We start from the raw sequence: 22496 nt of genomic DNA on the forward strand, positions 1-22496 counted from the left end.
TGATATTCAATGGGATTACCATCGCTGAATCCCCACAATCAACATCCTGAGGATTACCTTTGATCAGAAGCTGAACTGGAATAGACACATTAATTATGTGGCTACCAAGGCAGGTCAAAGACTAGGAATCCTACGGCGAGTAACTCACCTCCTGAACCCCCAAAGCCTGTCCACCATCTACAATGCACAAGTCCGGAGTGTAATGGAATACTCTCCACTTGCCTGGATGAGTGTAGCTCCAACAACACTCAAGAAGCTCAACACCATCCAGGACAATGCGGCCCGCTTGATTGCTCCCCCAGCCACAAACATTCAAACCCTCCACCACCGACGAACAGTGGCAGCCATGTGTACCTCTACAAGATGCACTGCACTCACCAAGGTTCCGAAGACAACACCTTCCAAACCCACCTGGAAAGACAAGAGCAGTAGATACCTGGGAACCCCACCACCTGGAGGTTCCCCTCCAAGTCACTCACCACCCTGACTTGGAAATATATTGCCATTCCTTCACTGTCGCTGGGGCAACATCCTGGAACTCCCTCCCTAACAGCACAGTAAGTGTACCTACACCTCAAGAACTGCAGCGGTTCAAGAAGGCAACTCAACACCACCTTCTATAGGGCAACTAGGAATGGGCAATAAATGCTGGCCTAACCAGCGACGCCCACATCCCGCAAAGGAATAAAAAAGAAACTATGCTCTGAGAACACGGTTTGGGATGCACATGGGTAATGGGACAAGCACCTGGGGGAAATAGTCCAACAGGTTTCCCAGGGATCTGTTAGAGCCCTAACCATCTTCAATATCTATATCAATGATCTGCCTCCAACCCTGTCTCAGAAGATTACCAATGTTGGTGATATTTGCTGTGCTTCTCAGGTTGGGACAATTTATAAACTAGAGTCAACACTGAAGAATGATGCTGCAAAGCTGGCCAATTACTGTAAGACCTGGTGCCTTCAGCCCAGCAGCTCAGAACAGTCTCACTTATGTTCCGCCTTCACAATGTCAGTGCCAAGAAAGAACCAAATATGTCCTTGATTGACAAGAGACAAAATTATTAACAGCATCCTATTTATCTTGATCGAACATCTGAGCAAGATAGCAGCCATGATCAAACCACAAAACAATTTCCTCAACGAACTTGCTGGCTCTTTAACGAGTACAGTTGCTCAAGCCTTAAGGATCTGAGCTCTTGCCATTGTCTACTTGACTGCAGAGTACAGCACACCAATATGGTTCAACTCATCCCATACCAGTCTTGTAAATACCCATCTCAACAAAATAATGCATATGATCTCAGGTACCCTCTGATCAATTCCACTCCCCTGGCTCCCAGTCCTAAGCAACGTCCCATTCCCTCATACAAGGAGGGAATTGCAACAAGAAAGCTGAGGAGAGGGTTTACATCAACCCAAGCCTGCCGCTACACAAGGACCTTACCAATCCACCTGCTGCTCGCCCCCCCTATCACACCAACCTGTACGGGTAAGACCAGCGTGACAAGGAATAACAGCACACGTACCATTAAAATCCACTTCCTGATCACAGATCCCACAGCTCGTTGACCCAGCTTCAACTTGCCATGCCAACAGTGGGCACTCACAACCGTTTCCACACCTAGGAAGTAGAAGTGGAGTGTTCCTCTGGGTTCTCCGGTTTCCTCCCACAGTCCAAAGACGTGCAGGTTAGGTGGATTGGCCATGATAAATTTCCCTTACTGACCAAAAAGGTTCGGAGGGGTGATTGGGTTACAGGGCTAGGGTGGAAGTGAAGGCTTAAGTGGATCGGTGCAGACTTGATGGGCTGAATGGCCTCTTTCTACACTGTATGTTCTATGTTAACAGTTCTATGTTACAGGGAACCCAGACTGTGGCTGTGGTACACCCCAATCAATGACTCATATTACTGAAGACTGCCCCCTGGCAAAATAAGAGCCGGTGCAGTTACGATGGGCTGAATGGCCTTCTGCACTGTAAATTCTATGATTTTATTTTTAAAAAAAATAAATTTAGAGTACCCAATTATTTTTTTCCAATTAAGGGGCAATTTAGCGTGGCCAAACCACCTAGTCTGCACACCTTTGGGTTGTGGGGGTGAGACCCACACAGACATTTAAAAAAAAATTTAGAGTACCCAATTAATTTTTTCCATTTAAGGGGCAATTTAGTGTGGCCAATTTACCTTCCTTGCACATCTTTGGGTTGTGGGGGCGAAACCCACACAAACATAGGAAGAAAGTGCAAACTCCACACGGACAGTGACCCAGGGCCGGGATCGAAACTGGGACCTCGGCGTCGTGCATTCCATGATTCTATGACTATGAGAACTGCATTTAGCGCCTCCCTTTCTAAATTCTTCTCCAGCACCATACAATATCCCTTCCCCAGCACCCTTAGAGATTTTCATTCTTGGTCGCAGAGGATGCTGTGCATCTCCCGGATTAAACCCCCTTTTGCTACCACATTTATTCTCTGCTCTTCCCCACCTACTGATTCCTCTTCCAGACAACCTTCTGAGCCTTGATCCGCATTGTGGTTATCCTCACAGGAGTCTTTCTACTTGACCGCGAAGCTAGCAGTTACATCATACCTGTTGTACTGGACCAGTGCCGACAAGATCTCCTTCTCAACCTCTCCTAAATCCCAGCTAATGGGCTCCCTATCAGTCACAGTCTCCCTTTCCTGAATCCACTTAAAATCACCTTCCATAACTTTGGTAAGTACCAATGTATTGGCAACAGATTGGAAGTATTCTCTTTATAAATTACAGGCATTGGCATGGCAGAAAGATAAAACAGTTATAGATCCCATGTCCAGGTGAGTTGCGAAGAGAAAAGAAGCAGCATTCACAACAAAGAAAACCCACAGAAGGCAAATAATAAGTAAACTAATGCCAGCCAGCCATTTTCTGGAGTTCAGTGACTTGATGCAGTTGGCTCGTTTTCCCACCAAATTAATGCTTCTGGCCCAAGTTTCAGGTAGACTTCGCAAGTACAAATCTCTTATTTTATTTAATGTGAATTCTAAATTAATACACACATTTTATATTCTACTTTATAGATCCAGATAAATATCAAGTTAGGCTTAAGAGCTGCTGTTTATATAGCTTGATTTTCTCTTCAGCAAAGGAACCCCTAAATCTTAGGGTTGTTTTGGGTTGTAAAAATCAATACTAAGAGTTCACATTTACAGCCAGTGGAGTTTTTTACCAAATTTTTCCATTAAATAGCTATAGGTTTTTTGAATACAACTCCTGTTTCCTGCTCATCATCCCTTGATGCTCCGAATAGCATCAGTGATTCCACTTTCCTGATAGTATATTGATTGGCTGACGGCTGTTGAATCATATTTGCACGGTATAAGTTTTCTTTAAATAAAAATGCTGTGGCCATTCCGATATCAGACAGAGATCATATCGCTTAAAGGTATGTGTCTAAAGTCCAATTTATTGTGACATACAAAATTTGTCAATCCATCAACAATACTGGAACGATGAATACCTGGAAAAAATAATGGATTAAAAGATTTGCGTCAATCAACTTCTTTGCAAGAACAATTTATTGCAGTTGTCAATTACTTACAGGCTGGAGTAAGTAGGCCAGGGATGTGTCCTGAATGATGATAACTGGGAGCTTAGTTATCTTTGTGGCATGGAAGAGTGTCTCCACACTGGCCATGATCTGGTCTAAGCGTCCACCAATCCCACCAAGTACAATAACATCATCGACCTAGCATACAAATGACAGCACTTCCATTAATATTTAATCATCCTTTTGTTCTTTTCATCTTCGCCACAGAACATAAAGATCAAACATCCATTTAAAAAATAGTCAAGATTTTAATTTCTGACACCAGAGTCAGTAGCTTATTGTTCTGAATGGCGAATGTTCGAAGCAATTAGATTCAAATCAGAGGTTCTTTGTGATTTCAAAAGCCCTAACTCGAGCCTACCGTGGAGACCTTGATTGACTGATGTAATTCCATGATCTAACATTTTAAACGATTATAGCAGCAATAATTATTCCTTTGAGATAAATCAGTCTGGAGGTTTCTGAAGCTTTGAACATAATGTGGTTTCTACTTTGTGAAGAAATTGTCATGCCTCAGCAGAAATTTGATGAAACCACAATGCAACTTGCATAGTAAAACTCTCATTGACTAACCATGTACACATATCAATAATGGTCTGATTATTCTTAGTTAATAAAAGAGGTGAATTCTGGTTCTGAAATACAGGACAAATTAGCCTCAGTCCATGAACGTGAGAGGAATTTTCCAAAGTACATTTTCCCTTAAAGGTATTCTTCCTGTTTTTTTGCATCTCCAGGAGATAAATTGGTAGCATCTTGATGTGGGAAGGAGAGGGTGAAATTGGAAGTATGTAATATTAAAAAAAAAATTAAAGTACCCAATTCAGATTTTCCAATTAAGGGGCAATTTAGCATGGCCAATCCACCTACCCTGCACATCTTTTGGGTTGTGGGGGCAAACCCCACACAGACACGGGGAGAATGTGCAAACTCCAGGCGGATAGTGACCCAGGGCCGGGATTGAACCTGGGACCTCGGTGCTGTGAGGCTGCAATGCTAACCCCTGGAATATGTAATCACAATGCTCTGGTTATTATGGTGTGAGGCAGGACATGGTCTTCTCCTGGTCATCAATTTCACGTATTTCTATTTTTCTATGAATTGTGCCATTTCTTCAGAACAAATCATATTCACAATACTTCCATTTTCCAGAGTGTTGATTTTTTAGCAGTTAAGTGATAGTACAAAACCCATAATGTCTATTCCATATTATAACTGCAAAGAGATACATGCAAGTTAAGATAATACAAGGTGATAGATAATTTGGTAAGTGCAAAGTTATTCACTTGAAAATATGAATAGGAAAGCAGAATATTTTTAAAGGGGCATTAAACTTTTAAATGTTAATGTCACAGATTTGGTTGCATTTGTACAAGGAACACAGAAAGTCAGCATGCAGGTATGAGAAGCAATTAGGAAAGCAAATTGTATTCTGACTGTAGTAGATTGAGGTGCCTGTCTGTCTCTTTAAGACAGCACAACAGAGAACAGTCACCTGGCTCTGGGGACCAATGGGGACCGAGAGCGGGTATCAGTCCAGAGGGCGGAGTCCTCGCCCGGGCAGAATATGTCGTAAAGGTTGAAGAAGCAGCTCTGTGCTACTCCAGGGCAGCGAGGCCAGAGGCATCTGAATCTTTGTTTATTTTTCTCAATAAATTCTGTTTGTTCACATGAAGAGCCTCCTCCTCCTCGCTGCCAGGCTACCACATTGTCGACGGGAATAAAATTGATTACGAGGACACGACCAACCTGTGGGTGTTCGTTTAATTTCAACAAAGACAAGGACAGCCAACAGTGAAGAGAATAGAGTTGGGTAAACTTACCCGAAAACTGCAGCGAGTAGGAAATTCGTGAAAAGTTTGTGACCCTGGTCTAAACGAGAAGCATCGCAGCTACATCAAAGTCACTATGCCAAAGGGAATGGCAAGGAAATCTATCAAGGTCAGTAAGAAACAGTACAACATACACCAGATAGCAGAAGGGGAACTAAAGTCAGAGCCAGAGAAAAAGCGTAAGCAGAACCCAACATTAGAATGAATGTAAAGCCAAGGACATCCCATTGCAATGAGGGCTATCAGATTTGATGACGAGTAAGAAAACTACAAGTCAAAGTGAAACACATCAAGGATGTGATCCTTGGCGTTCATGTAGGACACGCTGTATCATCTACTACAAAAGTTATTCAAAGTTCACAAAAAATAAGTTTGATTAGTTAAAACAGGATTTGTCGAAGAAGGAATCTGAACTTGCCTTACAAACCAAGCCTGAAACATTAAACAATCAAAATTCTGATTAGAAACAGAATCAGTCACTGCTAAAGAACAGAGAGCTGCCATACTTCAAACAGACGATACCAAGATTGCCTCACCAAAGGAAAATATTAGGGGTCTAGAAGATGAAATTCCAATGTTGAAGTCTAATGGAGCTTTGAGTGCCTAAGACAGGGGAGAGGAGCTTAAGCAAATGGAGGTTTACAAGAGCTATTATTGGGAATTCTATGGCGATCTAATCGAACGAATAACTACCAGTTGTGTGGAAAATACTGATGTGTTTGAGATATGGGCATTCTGCAGAGAGGCAGAAACTTTCCGGAGCTTCAGGGTACTGCGGAGGACATAGCTGTGGACAAACCCAAAGGAAGAACACAACTGTTGGGATAAGTTAGCAATTCAGGAGAATTGTTGAGTAAACAATGTTGAATGTAGAAGTGGAGTTCGACACAATCACAACAAAGGGTAAGTGGCAACGGCCCCAAACCATTCACAGTATGAGATGGCAGAGACTCTTATCAAATGTTGTTGGAGAGAATGTTGGATTCAGCTTCAAAGAGACTTAGAGATAGATAAACTGAATGGATTGAAAAGCAGAGCGAGGAATCAGAAAACAGTTGTGAGCCTGTTCGGCAAGAGAAAGTTATTATGGCCAGAAGAAAGCTACAGTGATTGAGAAAGAACGCCAAGATGTTCAGTAACAGGGTATTAAGCTCTGAAAATGTCAGTAGATCAGGAATTTTCCGCAAAGACCTGGAACGCAGATCGAATAGCATCTGGTGGTGCCAGAGTGAGAAAAACGTGGGGGTGGAGGAGGAAGCGGATATATGGTATAAAGAAATCCTCATGTACATGAATGGCATTATAAACTCCTCATGCACAAGTAGAAGATTGGTTGATGCAATCAACAATGGAAACTGAGATAACATGTCAGAATAAGATCACAGAAATGGTCACACTCATAGATAAGTATAACAACAAATATGGTGACATGGTCGACGGGAAAGATGCAAATAGAAATGCTAAAATGGGAAGGAACTTTATCACACGAGTGAAGTACCAGAAACAGAGTACCAGAAACAGAGTACCAGAAACAGAGTACCAGAAACAGAGTACCAGAAACAGAGTACCAGAAACAGAGTACCATGGCCATCCCCATCACAATTGACAGACCAAGTTCGTGAATGAGCTATCAAGATATAAGACTGTGCAGCATTTTGATGAGGGTACCAGCATGCATTGTAGATAAGGTACTTGACAAAAAAAGCCATCTGAGGATTGGAGAGTGACAGCGTCCACAGAGTAAAGTACATAGCCCTTGATCAGCACAGAGCCTAAGACAGAACTTGGAAATCTGCAAGCCTGTATGGAAGAGTCTCATGAAAGACTATGGGCGGGATTCTCCGACTCCCCGCTGGGTCGGAGAATCGCCGGGGGGGGCGTATTCTCCGACGCCGTTTTTCGGGCGAGGGCGGGATTCACGCCACGCCGTTGGCAGCACCCCCCCCCCCCCCGACGATTTTCCCGATGGGCAGAGCGGCCGTCCGTTTTTGACCGGTCCCGCCGGCGTGAATCTTTGGTGGGCTTGTTTCGTGGGGGCACTTCTTCCTTCCTCACCGGTCCCTGTCGGACTCCGCCATGGCCAGCGAGGAGAAGAGAACCCCCCCCGCACATGCACCAAAATACGGCGGCCGGTCTGCGCATGCGCGGAACCACGCTGGCGGTTCCACGCATGCGCGAGATCACGCTGGCCCTTCGGCGCATGCCTTCGACGTCGGCTGGAGCGGCGCCAACCTCTCCGGCATCCGCACTTTCGGGGGCTGTTGACGCTGGAGTGGTTGGCGCCGGTTCTCCCGCCAGCATGGGGATTTAGTCCCCAGAAGGGAGAATACCGGCCCATGTTCGGAACTGTGCATAGTTGAAGCCCGCTAGTAGAAGTGTTATGTTAAATGCAAGCCTCAAGTTCTCATCATCAAATAATTGCGACATCGATTTACAAGTATTGAACTTGTGTGTATAATGTCTGTGAAGAATTTGGGTTGAGTAGATTAATTTTGAAGATTGTATAAAAAAAGTTAAAAGGGGGAAGGATGTGGTAGATTGAGGTGCCTGTCTCTTTGCACAGCAAAAGAGTGTCACCTGGCTCAGGGGACCAATGAGGGCCAAGAGCGGGTGATCACCCCAGTGGCCTCTGGACCATTGTTTCTTGTTATCAATAAATTCCGTCTGTTCACATGAAGAGCCTCCGCCTCGTAACTGCCAGGCTACAATACTGATCTTTACTGCCAAGGGATTGGAATGCAAGAATAAGGAAGTCTTGCTCCAATTGTATAGGACTACTGTGCTTAGTTTTATCACCATTCCTAAGGAAATAAATACTTGGCTTTGGAAGCCGTACAGCGAAGGTTGATGTGGTTTGCTCCTAGAATGTATATGTAAAAGTCGCCACAGTCCCAGAGGCCCATCGGTGGCTCTCCCCTAGGTTAAATCATTACCTCTCAATGATTTAACCTGCAGGTCACTGCACCTGAGGCGAGGGGCAAGTGATGAGAGGTTGAGTAAATTGGGCCTCTCCCTTCTGGGTTTTGTAGATTCAGAGGTAATCTCAATGAAACATTCAAGATTCTGAAGGGATTTAACGGGGTGGAAATTTAGAAGTTGTTTCTCCTGGCTGGATTATCTAGAAGATGGGGTATTATCTGAGGACAAGGGTCAATCATTTAGGACTGAGATGAGGAGAAATTCCATCACTTGGAGGGTTGTGAATCTTTGGAATTCTCTACCTCAGAGGATCACTCCATCGTTGAGTACATTCAAGACTAAAATAGATGATCTCTCAGGAGGTCGAGGAAAATGGGGATTGGCCGTTAATGTGTGGAGTTGAAGCACAAAATCAGTCATCGATGGCAGAGTAGCCTCAAGAGACTATCTGGTCTACTCCTGCTCCTATTTCTTATGTTCTTATGATTTACAGTCGCCCCCTCCCTGTATATTGATGCTTTGTTGTTAAGGTGATTTACCTCCCAAAAATGGTGCATGGTAAAACCACAAGTGGCTAATAAAGACACTTGAGAACCTTGCCCAAAATTGTATCATAACATAATTTTCCAGCTTTACTTTGCTCATCCACGAATCATCAACATCCTAAAGAGGAAAAGTCAGGACAACAGAACTTGAGTCCGTACAGAACTCCCATCTCTCAGATGCTGATCAGCACTCTCCTGATACAATCAGTGTCCATGTCTGAGTACACTGTAGCACAGAGTCCCACAGCTCTGTCAAGCCTTGCAGGCTTGAACATCCTCCGAGGCCCTTGGAGACCTTTTGACCCGGCCCGACCTGACCTCAGCGACCTGGAAGAAGATCGGGCCCAAACCGGAAGTGAAGCCCCGACCTCTATTTGGAGCCGACCCAGACCTCGGAGCTCCAAACCCGGCCTAACTACCGACGCCAGCCCCCGGATCGCCTTGCCCAGTCCCCGGAGCTCCCGACCTGACCCCCGACGGCAAGACCCGGCCCAACGCAACCCCGAGAGACCAGCCCAGCGACCCGACCTACCTGGTGATGGAAGAAAGAAAAATCCACGTAAAGGCTCGACCGGGCCTACTTCAAGATCCAACCCCAGGAGCGCCCAGGGAGGGAACAGACCACGGGACCCGGCCCAACCTGCCTCAGGGTGCCCCTGCCCACGACCCAGGACCCCCGAAACGGCGGAGACCGCGCACGAGGATCCGAACGCGCTGCAAGGCATTCCCGCACCCGCAGAACGCCGGGACCCATCCGGATGGCAAACATGCCCCCCTAGCAATCCCTCTACCTCAACCAGTGCCCGGGACCCTGCCAGACGCGACCCCAGATACGTAAACAGCGCCCTGGTCCCCGCCAGCGCCCTGGACCCCGCCAGACGCAACCACCTACCTTCCACAAGAGCTGACATCTGCCATCGGATCCCAGGATCATCCAGCAGCAGCCGCCGACCGAGGAAGCGAGGGAAACGCGGCGGTCTGCAGGTTAGACTGAAGCAACGCGGTTTCAAGACCCCTCTCCCCAGCATACTCCTGGCAAACGTCCAAGCGATCGAAAACAAGCTGGATGAACTTAACGCCAGACTTACCTCTCAGAGGGAAGTAAGAGACTGCTGTGTGCTCTGTTTCACAGAGACATGGCTCACCCCTGCCTCACCGGACTGTGCCATACAACCTGAAGGCTTCTCAATTCACCGGGGGGACCGCACGGCATCATCAGGCAAAGCGAAGGGTGGAGGGGTTTGCCTCCTCATCAACTCCTCCTGGTGCTTGGAAGTGGCGACTCTGGCGGCCTACTGCTCCCCAGACCTGGAATACCTGACCGTGAAGTGCCGCCCATATTATCTTCCACGTGAGTTCACTTCAGCCATTATCACAGCGGTCTACATCCCACCCCAGGCAGTAGTGAGGAAGGCGCTGGACGAACTAGACACAGTTATAAACAACTATGAAACAGAACACCCGGAGGCCTTGTTCATCGTGGCCGGAGACTTCAACAAGGCCAACCTCAAGATTGTACTGCCAAAATTCCACCAGCACATCTCCTGTCCCACCAGGGGCGACAACACTCTTGACCACTGCTACTCAAAAATCAAGGGCGCCTACCGTTCCATCCCCCGACCGCACTTTGGGAAATCAGACCGTAAGACGGTGCTCCTTCTCCCGGCATACAAGCAGAAACTCAAGCGGGAGAATCCAGCTAAGAAGGTTGTGCAGTGCTGGTCCGAGGAGACAGAAGAGCTCTTACGTGACTGTTTAGAGACAGTGGACTGGTCCATATTTAAGAACTCAGCGACCAACTTAAATGAGTATGCTACCACCGTCACAGACTTCATCAGCAAATGTGTGGACGACTGCATGCCAAAGAAAGCAGTACGTGCGTTCCCCAACCGGAAACCATGGCTCAATCGTGAGATTGACTCCCTACTGAAGGGCAGATCTGAGGCGTTCAAGGCAGACGACCCTGACCTGTACAAGAAACCCAGGTACGACCTCGGCAAAGCCATCCGGAATGCCAAGAGAGAATATCAAACCAAGCTAGAGTCACAGACAGACTCTCGGCGGTTGTGGCAAGGACTAAACAACATAAACGGCTACAAAGCGAAGCCGAACAGTATCTCTGGCAGCAGCGCACCCCTCCCCAATGAACTCAATGCATTCTATGCTCGGTTCGAGCAGGTAACCAACAATCCGCTGGCGAGTGCCCCAGCAGCCCAGAATTCACCCATACCCACCATCACAGCTTCCGAAGTCAGATTGGCCTTCCTGAAAGTGAACCCTCGGAAGGCGACGGGCCCAGACGGGATCCCTGGTCGTGCACTCGGAGCCTGCGCGGACCAGCTGGCAGAGGTATTCACGGACATCTTTAACCTGTCCCTACTCCACTCTGAGGTCCCCACCTGCTTCAAGAAGACCACCATCATACCGGTACCAAAGAAGAACCAGGCAACGTGCCTTAATGACTACTGACCAGTGGCCCTGACTTCAGTCGTAATGAAGTGCTTCGAGAGGTTGATCATGAAGCGCATAACCTCCATACTCCCAGAACGCCTTGATCCACTGCAATTCGCATACTGCTGCAACCGGTCCATATCAGACACCATTTCCCTGGCCCTACACTCATCCCTAGAGCATCTCGAAAACAAGGACTCCTACATTAGACTCCTATTTATTGACTACAGCTCTGCCTTCAACGCCATAATCCCAGCCAAGCTCATATCAAAGCTCCAAAACCTAGGACTTGGCTCCCCACTCTGCAACTGGATCCTCGATTTTCTGACCAACAGACCACAATCAGTAAGAATGAACAACAACACCTCCTCCACAATAGTCCTCAACACCGGCGCCCCGCAAGGCTGCGTACTTAGCCCCCTACTCGACTCCCTGTACACACACAACTGCGTGGCAAAACTTGGTTCCAACTCCATCTACAAGTTTGCTGACGATGCGACCATAGTGGGCCGGATCTCGAATAACGAGGAGTCCGAATACAGGAGGGAGATAGAGAACCTAGTGGAGTGGTGTAGCGACAACAATCTCTCCCTCAATGCCAGCAAAACTAAAGAGCTGGTAATTGACTTCAGGAAGCAAAGTACTGTACACACCCCTGTCAGCATCAACGGGGCCGAGGTGGAGATGGTTAGCAGTTTCAAATTCCTAGGGGTGCACATGTCCAAAAATCTGTCCTGGTCCACCCACGTCGACGCTACCACCAAGAAAGCACAACAGCGCCTATACTTCCTCAGGAAACTAAGGAAATTCGGCATGTCCACATTGACTCTTACCAACTTTTACAGATGCACCATAGAAAGCATCCTATCAGGCTGCATCACAGCCTGGTATGGCAACTGCTCGGCCCAGGACAGCAAGAAACCTCAGTCGTGAACACCGCCCAGTCCATCACACGAACCTGCCTCCCATCCATTGACTCCATCTACACCTCCCGCTGCCTGGGGAAAGCGGGCAGTATAATCAAAGATCCCCCCCACCCGGCTTACTCACTCTTCCAACTTCTTCCATCGGGCAGGAGATACAGAAGTCTGAGAACACGCACGAACAGGCTCAAAAACAGCTTCTTCCCCACTGTCACCAGACTCCTAAATGACCCTCTTATGGACTGATTTCATTAACACTACACCCTGTATGCTTCATCCGATGCCAGTGCGTTTGTAGTTACATTGTATATGTTGTGTTGCCCTATTACGTATTTTCATTTATTCCCTTTTCTTCTCATGTACTTAATGATCTGTTGAGCTGCTTGCAGAAAAATACTTTTCACTGTACCTCGGTACACGTGACAATAAACAAATCCAATCCAATCCAAATCATGTGAACAGTTTGTAGTACAAGCTGAAAGACATTTATTAAACATTTCAATTTGCCTGAAATCAGTGGAGTTTTAACAATTGTAAGTGGAGAAGATCACATAATTAAGATAATCACACTTTAGCGAGGTGCAAAAAAGCTCATTGAATTGCCCAAAATAGTTAAAGTGCTTTATGTGTTATAAGTGGTGCCTTTATAATTGATGTCTACAATAATGAAATTGCTCAATATAGGCAGATGTCCACAATGAGCAAGGTAGTAAGGGGACTGTATTGAAGAGGGCTCAAGGAAGAAAATGCAGTTTCAGAAATGTGGGCAGCAAGTTGTGAAGTTAGAATCACAGGACTGAATTTGTTTTCACTGGCAGAGGGAAGATGGAGAAGGACGCATAATGCAGTCTTCAAAATTTTGGTGTAAAAAGAGAGATTTGCATTTCTTTTCTTTTTGTATAGATGGAATCAATCCATTTAACTTGGACTGTGAATTAGAATTTAGGAACAAGAAACGTGAGTATGAAGAATTAGAAGAGATTCCCCCTATTTCCTTGTACTTAAATAGATTGGACGTTAGACTGAAAGAGTTAATGCAATGCTAAGTAATGTCTTTAAACAAAAGATCGATGAGTAATTGATTCAGAAGAGGAAAGAGATGTTTCTTTGGCTGCATTCTGTATCGTAAGACAATGGCTTGGGCTGTGGTGGTCAACTCTGTTAAGCATTGCCTGATGTGGCTCAAGAGCCCCATTCTGTCATGGCTGTCTCTGCCACATTCGATGCAGAGGAAGGCAGTGGACTGAGAAGGTGAATGCTTCATTAGCCTCTGTTTTCTCTGGGCCCTCTTTTCGGCCAACTGATCTTGCCATTTCTCCTCACCTTTTCAAATGCCTCTCCAGCCAGCCTCCAGAGGCCACAACCATCAGCAATTGTTTCCCAAGTATCTGCAGCAATGTCAGCCATCTTCATACTTTGCTTGCAGATGTTCCTAAAGTGGATGTATGGATGTCCAGCAGATCGTGACCCAAAGAACAAAGAAAAGTACAGCACATGAACAGGCCCTTCAGCCCTCCAAGCCTGTGCTGACCATGGTGCCCGTCAAACCTAAAACCTTCGGCACTTCTGGGGTCCATATCCTTCTATTCCAATTCTATTCATGTATTTGTCAAGACGCCCCTTAAAAGTCACGATCGTACATGTTTCCACCACCTCCTCCGGCAGCGAGTCCCAGGCATTCACTACCCTCTGTGTAAAAAAAAAACTTCCCTCGCACATCTCCTCTAAACTTTGCTCCTTGCACCTTAAACTTATGTCCCCTAGAATTTGACTCTTCCATCCTGGGAAAAAACATCTGACTATCCACTCTGTCTATGCCCAATCATAATTTTGTAGACTTCTATCAGGTCGTCCCTCAAGCTCCGTCGTTCCAGTGAGACCAAACCGAGTTTATCCAACCTCTACTCATAGCTAATGCCCTCCATACCAGACAACATCATAGTAAACCTCTTCTGTACCCTCTCAAAAGCCTTCTTGTAGTATGGCGACCAGAATTGAACACTATATTCCAAGTGTGGCCTAGCTAAGTTTCAGTCCAGCTACAGCATGACTTGCCAATTTTTATACTCAAATGCCCCGGCCGATGAAAGCAAGCATGTTGTATGCCTTCTTCACTACCTTCTCCACCTGCATTGCCACTTTCAGTGACCTGTGGACATGTATACACAGATCCCTCTGCCTTTCAGTACTCTTAAGGGTTCTGTCATTTACTGTGTAATTCCCACCTGTATTAGACGTTCCAAAATGCATTATCTCACATTTGTCCAGATTAAACTCCATCTGCCATCTCTCCGCCCAAGTCTCCAACCGATCTATATCCTGCTGTTTCCTCTGACAGTCCTCATCTCTATCCGCAATTCCACCAACCTTTGTGTCGTCCGCAAGCTTATTAAAATGAAATTAAATTAAATGAAAATCGCTTATTGTCACAAGTAGGCTTCAATGAAGTTACTGTGAAAAGCCCCTAGTCGCCACATTCCGGCGCCTGTTCAGGGAGGCTGTTACGGGAATTGAACCGTGCTGCTGGCCTGCCCTGGTCTGCATTCAAAGCCAGCGATTTAATTAGCCCAGTGACATTTTCCTCCAAATCATTTAGCTATACTACAAACAGCACTATCCCTGTGGAACACCACTAGTCACAGCCCTCCATTCAGAAAAGCACCCTTCCACTACTACCGTTGGACTTCTATGACTGAGCCAGTTCTGCATCCATCTTGCCAGCTCACCTCTGACTTCACCTTCTGTATCTGTCTGCCATGTGGGACCTTGTCAAAGGCTTTACTGAAGTCCCTGTAGACAACATCCACTGCCCTACCTTCACAATCATCTTTGTCACTTCCCCGAAAAACTTGATTGAGTTAATGAGACACAACCTCCCCTCCACAAAACCATGCCGCTAATCTCACTAATACGTCAACTTGCTTCCAAATGCGAGTATATCCTATCTCAAAGAATCCTCTCCAATAATTTCTCTACTACTGAATTAAAGCTCACCGGCCTGTAATTTCCAGGATTATCCTTGATATCCTTCTTAAACAACGGAACAACATTAGCTATTCTTCAGTCTGCTGAGACCTCGCCTGGATATAAGAATTTCTGTCAAGGCCTCAGCAATTTCCTCCCTTACCTCACTCAGTATTCTGGGGTAGATCCCATCAGGCCTTGGGGTCTTATCTTCTTGAATGTTTTTCAAGAGCCCAACATCACTTCCTTTTTGATCTCAATGTGACCCAGACTATCTGCACACCCTTCCCCAGACTCATCAACCACCAAGTCCTTCTCATTGGTGAATACTGATGCAAAGTACTCATTTAGTACCTCCCACAGTACAGCTGTGGTATTCTCCTTAACCAGTAGTGCAAATCTCCCCACCCCTTTTACATCCCCCTCTATCCTACCTGAAACATCAAAATCCTGGAACGTTTAGCTGCCAATCCTGTCCTTCCCTCAACCAAGTCTCTGTAATGTCAACAACATCATAGTTCCAAATACTGATCCAAGCTCTAAGTTCATCTGCCTTACCTGTTATACTTCTCGCATTGAAACTTCAGACTTCGCACTTCAGACCACCTGTCCCGCTGTGTTCAGCAACGTCGCCCTGCCTGCTCTGCCTCTGAATCTTACTGGCCCTATTTTCTAGTTCCCAGTCAGTTTTATACCTTCTGACATTTTGCTCTGGTTCCCAACCCCATGCCATACTAGTTTAAACCCTCTCGTGTGACACCAGCAAACCTTGCAGCCAGGATATTGGTGTCCCATCAGTTTAGATGGAATCTATCCTTCTTGTACAGGTCCCACCTGCCCCAGAAGAGATCCCAATTGCCCAGATGTCTGAAACCTTCCCACCTACACCAGCTGTTTAGCCATATGTTTAGCTTTACTATCTTCCTATTTCTAGCCTCACTGGCATGTGGCACAGGAAGTAATCCCGAGATTACAATCCAAGAAGTCCTGTTTTCTAACTTTCCACCTAACTTCCTGAACTCCTGCTGCAGGACATTGTCACTCTTCCTGCCTCTGGCTGTTCACCTTCCCCCTTCAGTATGTCCCCTGCCCCTGCAGAGACATCCTGGACCCTGGCACCATGGATGCAACATACCATCTTGGGTGTCTTTTTCACGTCCACAGAACCATCTATCTGTGCCCCTGACTATAGAGACCCCTATAACTATTGCTCTTCTACGCTTTTTCCCTCCCTGCTTGACAACAGAGCCAGCCATGATCCCACTGCTCTAGCTGCTGCTTTCCCCTGATAGGCCCACAATAGTACCCAAAACGATATACTTATGAGAGAGGGAGACAGTCACAGGAATTCCTGCACTGACTGCCTGCCCCTGATATTCAATGACATTACTATCACTGAATCCCCCACTGTCAACACACTGGGGATTACCACTGACCAGAAACTGAACTAGATAGCCATTGTTGACTTCTTCATTTCTATGTGAACCACAAGCGGTTTCTTATATTGACCAAATGACCACACAACCAGTTTATTAGTTCAAAAGATAGTTTATTAATAAACACACTTGTTTTATATGCAATGATTCACGTGGCTACGCACTAAACTAAACCTAATAACTAAGATGACCTTTATTTAACTTCGAGGTGACTGGCTCTGTGCGGGAGATAAGGCCTTTATCTGTGTCCACGTGGGTAGGTTGGAAGTCTTTAGATTCGTCTCGCCTGGGCTCGTCCTTCAGGTGATCACGGTTTCTTAAACTTGGCTGGTCGATATGCTGCAATTGGTCGCACACAGGCCGGTCCAAAAGAGGCCGATCCCGAATGTACAGGGCTTCTTATCCTTCTTCTCTTTTGCGCCCTTTTGGGCGGTCCTAACTCCAGATCCAATGGATCGATAGGGTTTCGATCACCCTCATTGATCCTGGCCAATTAAGGAGCGGATACCTCAGTGGCTGGGTGGGTCGTAGCTGTCATTTTCCCACGCATGTAGGCCTTTCCAAATAAGGAGAAGTGGTGCGGGTTAGTCTGCTACTGTTGCGGTACCTTGATTCAAATTCTATTGTCCTGGGGGAAATGGTGATTGACTTTTAATGGGTGCAAGTTTCAGTCAGGTCTGGTTTCTTTGCACAATACACAGAGGCTGTGTACTTGTCTGTGTCCAAGTTGACCACAATTCCCATAGTCCTTTGCAGGTGGCTATTTTAGATGGCTACACCATATAAATACTGTGTCTCCAAGAGCAGGTCAGAGGCTGGGAATTCTGCAGAGACCAAATCCCCTAAGCATATCCACCATCTACCAGGGTGAAGTCACGAGTGTGTTAGAATGCTCTCCACTTGTCCAGATGAGGGCAGCTCCAACAACACTCAAGAATACCATAAGACATAGGAGCAGAGGTAGGCCATTCAACCCATCGAGTCTGCTCCGCCATTCAATGATCATGACTGATCTGATGTGATCATTCTCAATTCCACTTTTCCATAACACCATAAGGCACAGGACACCATCCAGCATAAATCAGCCTCCTTTATTGATACCCCATCCACCACCTTCAAATTTCCCTCCACAACTGACACACAGTGGCAGTAGTGTGTGCCACTTACAAGATGCATTGCAGCAACTCAGCGAGGTTCCTTTGATGACGCCTTCCAAACATGCAACATCTACCATCTGGATGGACAGGGGTGGTAGAAGCATGGCATCACCATCACCTGCAAGTTCTCCTCCAAGCCACACGTGATCCTATTCCTTCACTGCCATAGTCAAAATCCTGGCAGTCACTCCTTAACTCCTGTGTTCCAACAGACTGTTGTAACCTCAGTAGATCCACAGGGTAACCAATTGTCCCTACTCAGTAGGAACTACGCGTTACAAAATCGACCATTACATGTCGTTCCTGTCAATTAAAATCCTAGTTTGAATGTTTGAGGTGAAATGATTGTTACCTTCTTGCATAGTTGGAACGGAATTATTGCCAATCTACATAATTTTGTCAACAAATTCTTTTTCATTAGTCATGTAGTGAACTTAAAAATAAATGAATAGGTATGTGAATCTGTGAGAGAGAAGAGACTGCTCTGATAACTCCTCATTTGGACACTTTATAGTATATTCCTGCCCTAATTGTCCAATAGCATAGTTCACCCTATTTTCTTCTGGTCATGAAATAGCAAAAATAATTTAAATACTTGAAAAATGTTCTTGGGATGTTGGCAACATTAGCAAAGCCATATTTTAATGTTAGATCCTTGTTTCTCTGGGACGATGGCAGTTTAAGTTGCTCGTTCTTAGGATGCGGTATCACTGGCAAGACCACCATTTATTGTTCATTGCTGGTTGATCTTAAGAGGATGGTGAAGATGGTGGGCTTTCTTCTTGAACTCCTGTAGCAATTTGATACAACTGACTCAGTTAAAAGTGACATATAGGTCAGACTATGTAAGAATAGAGGTTTTCTTTTGATAAAGAACTCCAGTGAACTAACTGGCTTACCTAATGATTGGGCAGCTTCTCGGGCACCAGTTTTACACTCTGAAATTGCCATTTTGGGATGTAAACTAATGCTCCTGGATTATTACTGATTCAGTAACATGAATACCTGCTACAGCACCCGAGTAATGCCAACAAAACAAGCTGGGGAATCATGATCATATTATTTTGGCTAACTGACCAGCTCAACATACAACACATTTTTAAAATGCTTGCACTTGTAATTATACCATTTCTGAGTGCAAGCTTTATGGGAAACTGCAATATTCTGGAAATCTTGTGGACCAATCCTGGGACTTTTAACTTGTCCCATTTATTTGCCAAAGTCATGGCACACTCCACGTTTCCAGGACATCATGCAAATGGGAAGAAAAGCTATGAATATCTCATTCGGTCAAAGTCAACAACTACAAACCTTCAATAAAACAAGATGTAACCAGATCACAACATACACAGTACAGAATTTTCTAAATTCAAACAAAATATTAATTCAACCATTTAAATTAATTATATAGAATCTTAGAAAATACTCCACAGCAACATTTGACCACCAAGCCTGCTTTTTCTCCACATTCGCCAGCTTGCCCAAGAGCGCTCACACCTGCTGGCTACACAGAATCGTTATGACACAGAGGTGCCTATTTGGCACATAGGGGCATGCCAGTTCTTAACAAGACCAATGCAGCTAATCCCACTCCTCTATAGTCCTGCAAATATTTTCAGTCAAATTCCCTTTCAAAAGACAGATTTAAATCTGCATCCACTGCACTGTCAGGCAGTGCATTCTAAATCCTAACCACCCACTGCGTAAAAAGGTTTTACCTCATGTCACCTTTGATTCTTTTCACAATCACTTTCTATTTGTGTTTAGGTGCTAATTGCCCCTTCTGCCACAGAAACAGTTTCCCTCCATCCACTCTGTTTAGATCTCTCATTATTTTGAATATATCGATCAATCATCCTTCTCTTCTCTATGGAGAATAATCTCAGCTTCTTTAATCTAACCATGCAACAAAAGTCCCTCATCCATGGAAATATTCTGCACCTCTCTAAAGTCTTCACACCCTTTCAAGTGTGCAGTGCTCAGAATTGAACATAATACTCCAGTTGAGGCCAATCCAGCTTTTCTTGAATAAAAGTTGAACATAATGTCCTTGCTTTTCTGTTTATGCCTCTATTTATAAGATCTCACTTGTTTTCAACCTGCCCTTCCAACTTCAACAATTTGTTATTTTCAATTTAGCATTGAACACTTGTCAACTCCCCATTGTTAGTCCAACCAAAATGTATCATTTCACACTTCTCTGCAGTAAGTTGCTTTTGCCAGAAGTCAAGCCATCCCAACAGTCTGATTGTTTTTTCTTAATGATTATGTACTATGTGCCTTCATAGTAAGAGGATTTGAGAATAGGAATGTTTTACTGCAATTGTATAGGGCATTGGTAAGACCACACCTGGAATATTGTGTGCAGTTTTGGTGTCTTTATCTGAGGAAGGATGTTCTTGCTATGGACGGAGTGCAGCGAAGGTTTACTAAACTGATTCCTGGGATGGCGGGACCGATTTTTGAGGCGAAACTAAGTCCGTTAGGATTATATTCATTGGAATTTAGAAGAGCGAGAGGTAATTGTTGTGTTGGGTGTTCTGATGCACAAATGATCCAACACGGCTGTAGATGCTACAACTCTGTTTTATTGTCTAACCAACGGTAACAACTAGCTACTGGTTTGGGAACGTGCTTCACCAGCTAACCCGTGGACCCAGCCCTATCACTATCTTAGTGAGGCACTCAGCACATGGTCTATGTCTGAGTGGCGCGCTGTGAGCTCTGTGCTCTGAGCTATCTCCTGGTAGAATGAGCGGGAACTGTGGTGTTTCCTGTTTTATAATGCGTGTGCTCTCACTGGTGATTGGCTGCGATGTTATGTGTGTGCTGTTTGGTCCAACTGCCTGTCCATCAGTGTGTGTGTGATTGCACCATGATATGCTGATGTGGATATCATGACATCCCCCCCTTTCACAAAGGATATATGCCTACATGATAATAAATAGAAATGTGTACTGAGTGCATCTGATTATGTGTGTGCAATATTTACAACATGTACATGAGGCTAAACTATATACAGAGGAAGGTGTCAGGTGCAACAGAACAACGAGGTTGTACCAATAACAACAAATGCAATCAACAAACGACGAGCGAACTTCTGGAACAATGAATGACAAGAAAAAAAACTCGTTAACAGTATTGTAAAACAATTCAGTGAGTCCAATGTGCTAACAGGCTCATAAGTCAAGTCTCTCAGGTGGGCGACGAATTCGGGTTGACCGCCTCAAGGGTGGGTCAGGATCCACCGGCTGAGGAATGGGCCTGGCCACGGGCGAGAGAGGAAGAGGCAGAGTGGCAGGAAGCTCAACAAAGTCGACATCAGGGACAACAGGAGGGCGTGGCACTGGTGCATGATCACGTAGCGAGCGTGGAACCAGACGAAGGACCCGCCGATTACAGCGGCGAATGGAGCCATCAGGCATACGAACCAGGAATGAGCGGGGAGCCACATGGCGGAGAACCTTGGCGGTTGCCGACCAGCCACGCTCCGGTCGGTGTATGCGGACGTTGTCTCCAGGCGCCAGGGAAGGAAGATCAGTCGCCGGAGCGTCATGTGCCACCTTCTGCTGAGCATGCTGTTGTTGCATCATTCGCAATACTGGAGCATGGTCGAGGTCAGGAACATGAATGGACGGCACAGTGGTCCTGAGGGTGCGACCCATCAACAGCTGGGCTGGCGAGAGGCCCGTGGACAGTGGGGCCGAGCGATAGGCCAGCAGGGCTAAACAGAAGTCAGATCCGGCATCAGCAGCCTTGCAGTGGTGCCGCTTCACAATGTGGACGCCCTTTTCCGCCTTGCCATTCGACTGAGGGTGCAAAGGACTGGACGTCACGTGTGTGAAGTTGTATGAAGTGGCAAAGGAAGACCATTCTTGACTCGCAAAGCAAGGTCCGTTGTCAGACATGGCCGTGAGCGGAATTCCATGGCGAGCAAAGGTTTCTTTGCATGCCCGGACAGCTGATGTCGTCGTGTCGTGCAGGCGTATGACCTGTGGATAACTTGAGAAGTAGTCAATAAGAATAATGTAGTCCCTGCCGAGCGCATGAAAGAGGTCCACACCCACCTTCGACCAGGGGGACGTGACCAACTCATGGGGCTGAAGGGTCTCAGGGGGTTGCGCCGGCTGAAACCTCTGGCAGGTGGGGCAGTTGAGCACCATGATGGCGATGTCATCGCTGATGCCCGGCCAGTACACAGCCTCCCGGGCCCTCCGCCTGCATTTTTCAACTCCAAGATGGCCTTCGTGCAGTTGTTCGAGGACAAGTCGGTGCATGCTGTGTGGGATCACGATCCGGTCCAACTTCAAGAGGGCACCATCAATGACGGCCAAGTCGTCCCGGACGTTGTAAAATTGTGGGCACTGCCCCTTGAGACACCCTTCCGTCATGTGGCGCATCACACGTTGTAGAAGGGGGTCAGCCGCAGTATCACGGTGAATGTGGGCCAGACGTGCATCAGAAGCCGGCAGATTGGCCGATGTGAAGGCTACCTGTGCGTCGACCTGACAAACGAACACCTCCGCGTCGGGCGGTGTGTTGACCGCCCTGGACAGAGCATCTGCGATGATGAGATCCTTCCCCGGGGTGAGACAAGTTGGAAGTCGTACCTCCGGAGCTTGAGCAGAATGCGCTGGAGGCGAGGGGTCATGTCGTTGAGGTCCTTCTGAATGA

At 46.2% G+C, this 22496-nt stretch overlaps 1 protein-coding gene across 3 annotated transcripts in view; it reads right to left on the bottom strand.

Annotated features, from left to right (window-relative positions):
* Nucleotides 1–22496, bottom strand: part of LOC140425025 (thiamine pyrophosphokinase 1-like) — a 275878-nt gene that overhangs the window by 249024 nt on the left and 4358 nt on the right. For all 3 annotated transcript variants that reach the window (XM_072508806.1, XM_072508805.1, XM_072508804.1), the window contains exon 2: nucleotides 3587–3733. In XM_072508806.1, the coding sequence (XP_072364907.1) occupies nucleotides 3587–3682 (96 nt within the window). In that variant the 5' untranslated portion in view covers nucleotides 3683–3733. The remainder of the gene's footprint in view (nucleotides 1–3586; nucleotides 3734–22496) is intronic.

Source organism: Scyliorhinus torazame, chromosome 6 (genome assembly GCF_047496885.1).
Source record: "Scyliorhinus torazame isolate Kashiwa2021f chromosome 6, sScyTor2.1, whole genome shotgun sequence".
Taxonomy (NCBI): domain Eukaryota; kingdom Metazoa; phylum Chordata; class Chondrichthyes; order Carcharhiniformes; family Scyliorhinidae; genus Scyliorhinus; species Scyliorhinus torazame.